This window comes from Rana temporaria, chromosome 4, assembly GCF_905171775.1.
Source record: "Rana temporaria chromosome 4, aRanTem1.1, whole genome shotgun sequence".
Taxonomy (NCBI): Eukaryota; Metazoa; Chordata; class Amphibia; order Anura; family Ranidae; genus Rana; species Rana temporaria.
This window is the reverse complement of record NC_053492.1, coordinates 390,666,819-390,671,647: the sequence shown is the minus strand read 5'-3', so window position 1 is coordinate 390,671,647 and position 4,829 is coordinate 390,666,819. Positions and strand designations below refer to the sequence as shown.

Sequence of the window (4,829 nt, the reverse complement as noted above, 5' to 3'; positions counted from 1 at the left end):
TGAACCTGTGATCAGGCAAGGGCCATTCAAGTATTTACAGATACTTAACGAACAATAAATGTACTTTAGAATAAGCCCTAACTGACCTCTGTAGTTGTGGGCATTGAGGAGTAATGCATCCTGTAGTTTCACAGCAGAAGCACTATAGACTCTCAATACTGCAGCTCACTCTGCTCTCCCCTCTCAGCAGTGACTCAGCAGCCTTCCAGCCTTTTGATTTCTAATACAAACACATATCAATACCTGTAAGGCCCCCTGCACACTGGGCATTTAACTCTAATCCATGAGACTCCAGTGGTTAGGTATGGCCAGAAGCCACAGGCACACAGGCGCAGGTGCTGGCAGTATGTATAGTGTATAAGAGGCTGGAAGCTGCTGCAGCTGAACAGAGTTAGATGGTACACTGAGTAATACTAACATTTAGAGCAGCATGTGCTCAGGAATGAATGCCTGGAACACAAGCAGTCTGCATTCTGGACATACCTACCTGGGCACATACTGCTCTAAACCTTAGTACTGCTTGGTGCACAGTCCAGCCATAGCAGCCATCAGTCACTCATACACTTTTTTAGGCTGCTGGTAGTGTGCCTGTGCCTCCCACCAACACCTAGATTCTGTATTTTCATGCACTGGGACTAAGATGGTAGCAGGGTGAGCAGAGCTGCTGAAGTAATCACAGTGCCTGCAGCTACAGAGATCAGTGCAGGCTTCTTTTAAAGCACATTTACTGCTTGTAAAGAATATGTAAATATTTTAGTGTCCATAGCCTGCCAACTGTTTCATTTTAAGATGGCCATAGAGAACTTTTGGAAGCACTTCCACAATCAGATTGTGCCATCTATTCTACTGGGCCTGGTTCTTTCTCAAACAGGAGCCCTCAAGTCATTCCATAGGTGGGTCCTGGCTTCACTTAAAGTGGAGTTCCACCTAAAAATGGAACTTCCGCTTAATCCACTCCTTGCCCCCTTACATGCCACATTTGGCATGTAATTTTTTTGGGGGGGGGAGTGGGGGCTTCAGGAGAAGTGGGACTTCCTGTCCCACTTCCTCCTTCCGCTGAGGGGCTGGTAAGGCGAATAGCTTAATCGCCCAATTGCAGCCCCTCCCTGTAGGCGAGCGCCTGTCCAATCAGACGGCGCCGCTCGCGCATGCGCAGTGGGTGCCCGGCCGTGAAGCCGAAAGCTGTCACTGCCGGGTGCCCACACTAGGAATGAAGATGCCGGCCGGCGAGGGGGGGCGAGGAGCGGAGCCCCGGCCGGTGCGTCGCTGGAACCGTGGAGCAGGTAAGTGTCTGTTTATTAAAGGCCAGCAGCTACACTTTGTAGCTGCTGACTTTTATTAAACTTAAAAAAAGGCTGGAACACCCCTTTAAATTTCAGCAATAATAAAACAAAAGACAGCCACACTACAAAACTAAAAGCAATTATTGAACATTAAATTAATGGTTCAATGCAAGACAGACCACCTGACTGAACTCCACACTCCCATGTGTTTTTCTTGTAAGGAGCTTTTTTGTAGAGTAGACAAAGTAGTCTTGCACTGAACAATCCATTAAATCTTCAATAATGGCTTTTAGTTTGGAATGTGTCTGTCTTTCTTTTTATCATCCAAGCTCTCCTATTTAGGGCAACGGAGAAGGAATGAGGAGCTACACACAGTCTCAGTGCCGGAGAAAACAATAACAATTGGGCAAGGATTTGTAACATGCCTAACCATTTTGTTCTACAAAAATGCTCAATACGAGTTATCATGCATTACATAGACACTAAATTATCCCCAATCCGGACAAAAAAGGCCAGAGACTGGCATCTATGTGTATGGGAATCTTTATTCTTAACCTGGCCCTTTCTGATCTATTTACAGGGTGTACTTTTGATAAGCAGGTGTGGCATATAAGAGGGCTAATGTATCACACCTAGAGAAGTACAGTGGTCATGTGCATTTTTGAACATAGTTTTTTGAAGCACATCTGTCTTAAGTGAATTATGTAGTCTGCCATTGCTGACCCTTACTTTTGAGTATATTAGTTCCCTGCCTTTTATGATTATATTTTGGTTTTAGTGATTTTACACTTTGACTTGAAATACAGCTATGGATGAGAAGTTCAAATAGTTTTCTGATGCTCATTTACAGCATGCCAATTCTAAGTCTGTGACTAAAAAGTATTGAAACCACACACAAGTAGCATTTTCAGGAGTCCAGGAATGGCAGCCCACATTTTTAAAACAATTTAGAAAACCCTGGCTGTGCAATAAGCAAAACGCTTTTTGTTATTATTGTACAGAAAACAGAGTTCAGATAATGCAACTGATGAAGAGACAGGATCAGTCCAAGATGAGGATAACCATGACAAAGGAACACCAAGCAATATGCCAACTGAAAGTGACAGGTAATCTTTGAAGTTCCTATGTTACTTGTCATATACCGTATACCCATTTCTGCATTTATTATATAAATTATAGCATTTATTTGGGAATATAAATATTTTGTACGCCTCAATAAGTAATTTGTTTTAATACAGTCTATAAGTTATATATACACAAAATACAGATTTTATACCCCATTTTCATATTTTAAATGAAAGTTGAACTCCATTAAATTCAGAATTGAATCATTCCCTCTCTAGTGTTTTTTTTTTAATAACTTCAGAAAGCATAAACATAAGCTCAGCTGAAAAGCCAAACCCATAATGCCACATATGGTGATGGTAAGGAAAATCTCCCAGTATGTACCCATTGTGGGATCAATCCTCAGCCAACTCCATACAGAATGGAATCTATCTCTAGTGGGTAGAATGGCACTCTAAATCGCAAAAATTTCAAATTTTTACAGTGGTGTGCCCAAGATTATCCCAGCGACTGTCACTCCAGAGACTCAAGCAAAGGGAACGGTGACAAAGCCTGAAGAGCATCAAGACACAACTGCCAAAAGGTGAACATCTCTGAGATATCTGAGACACACATATACAATATATATTAGATAGGGTAAGCTGGGTAGAATGCCACTCTAAATCGCAAAATTTTTGCATGTTTACAGTGGTGTGCCCAAGATTATCCCAGCGACTGTCACTCCAGAGACTCAAGCAAAGGTAACGGTGACAAAGCCTGAAGAACATCAAGATACTACTGCCGAAAGGTGAACATCTATGAGATATCTGAGACACGCATATACAATATATATTAGATAGGGTAAGCTGCACAGGAGTTAGTTACATAGTTATTCAAGTTGAAAAAATATACTGTATTTGCCGGCGTATAAGACGACTCGGCATATAAGACGACCCCCTAATATTCTGCTGAAAACGGTGGTTTTGTGGTCTACTCACCATATTAGACGACCCCCTTGTGCGGTAGTAATGTGTTTTAATTAAATGAAGAAGCCGCAGCCCGCCGGGTGCTCTGTAAGGCTGTATGTAGTCTGTATATGCGCCACTCAGCCAATCCCGATGCACTGTGTTGATGACAGAGCATGCTAAGCCTGCTCGGATTGGAGTAACAACCTCTGCCAATCCGAGCAGGCTACATAATGTAGCCTGCTTGGATTGGCAGAGGTTATTACTCCAATCCGAGCAGGCTTAGCATGCTCTGTCATCAACAGAGTACATCGGGATTGGCTGAGTGGCGCATATACAGAATACATGCAGTGAAGAATGTGGAAAAGGGTGTCAATAGTCTCTTCTTCCAGGCGTTTCGTTCCCAATATTCAAGACTCAGGCTTCCTTCCAACGTACAAAGTTTATTCTTCAAGATAGACAAGCAAAAGACAGTGCTTACATAATTACAGCTGGTAACACATGGCAAGATGGTAATTCAGAAGGAGGAATTAGATGGTACATCTTTCTGCTGGATAGGGTCCCTTCCCCTGATCCTTCCATAGTGAAAGCTTCCCGCAGGGTGGGCTTCCTACCCCCATTTCCCTGTAGGGTCGGGTGACCCCAGAGTTCCTACCTAGCTACTCAAACCAAATGGATTCTTATACTGTTCTTAAAGCCAAGCCAAACATATTAACTTTTAGAATAGCTCCAAGGAAGGTGGTGATGCTCCTGTCACAAACGTAACACCCACTTGTGTATATTAAGTAACTTAACTCCACCCATTGTCTTGACGTAGAACTTCAAGAATAGATGTCACATACACAGCAAATGACCTTTTCTCTTCTCCTCAGCAACCTTCAAAATTAACTTGTTAAACGTTTCTGGAATCACTAGTTAATCACATAAAATAGTAATAAATTCTAAATCTAACATGCAGTCGTACAGAGCACCCGGCAGGATTATTTCGATCGAGCAGCTGCTTCATCCGGCGTATAAGACGACCCCCGGTTTTTGGCTGTATAATTCCGGTGTAAAAGGTCGTCTTATAACCTGGAAAATACAGTACTAGTCAATCTAATTCAACCAAAAAAAAACAAACATACACAAATAGAAAACCTCCATATATACTATCCTATACCCAGTTGATCCAGAGAAAGGCTGGATTCTGCTTGCTCAGCGGAGGATCGATCCATTGATCCCCGCTGAGCAGGCGGATGACAGGTCCGTCTCCGCTCACTGTGTGGGAACGGACCTGTCAGAGCCCCGCTCTCCAAGCAGGTCCGCCTGAAAAACTGACAGGCGGACCTGATCGGAGCACCCGTGTGAAAGGGGCCTACCTAAATCTTCTCTTCTCAAGAGAGGGAATAAATTCAGTTCATCTACTCCAGTTTTTCTCAACTCCAGCCCTCAAGGCACCCCAGGTCATGTTTTTAGGCTCTCCATTATTTTGCACAGGTAATTGGATCAGTTTTACTGCCTTAGCAATTACCACAGCCGTTTCATTTGCGGGAAATCA

General features: G+C 43.1%; 1 protein-coding gene across 1 annotated transcript in view; it reads left to right on the top strand.

The window, feature by feature from the left end:
* Positions 1-2,264: 2,264 nt before the first annotated feature.
* The window catches only part of LOC120937702 (proteoglycan 4-like), a 68,907-nt gene continuing 66,342 nt past the window's right edge, over positions 2,265-4,829 (top strand). Inside the window, exons 1-3 of the mRNA XM_040351120.1 lie at positions 2,265-2,389; positions 2,833-2,931; positions 3,037-3,135. Of these exons, the coding sequence (XP_040207054.1) occupies positions 2,370-2,389; positions 2,833-2,931; positions 3,037-3,135 (218 nt within the window). The 5' untranslated portion in view covers positions 2,265-2,369. The remainder of the gene's footprint in view (positions 2,390-2,832; positions 2,932-3,036; positions 3,136-4,829) is intronic.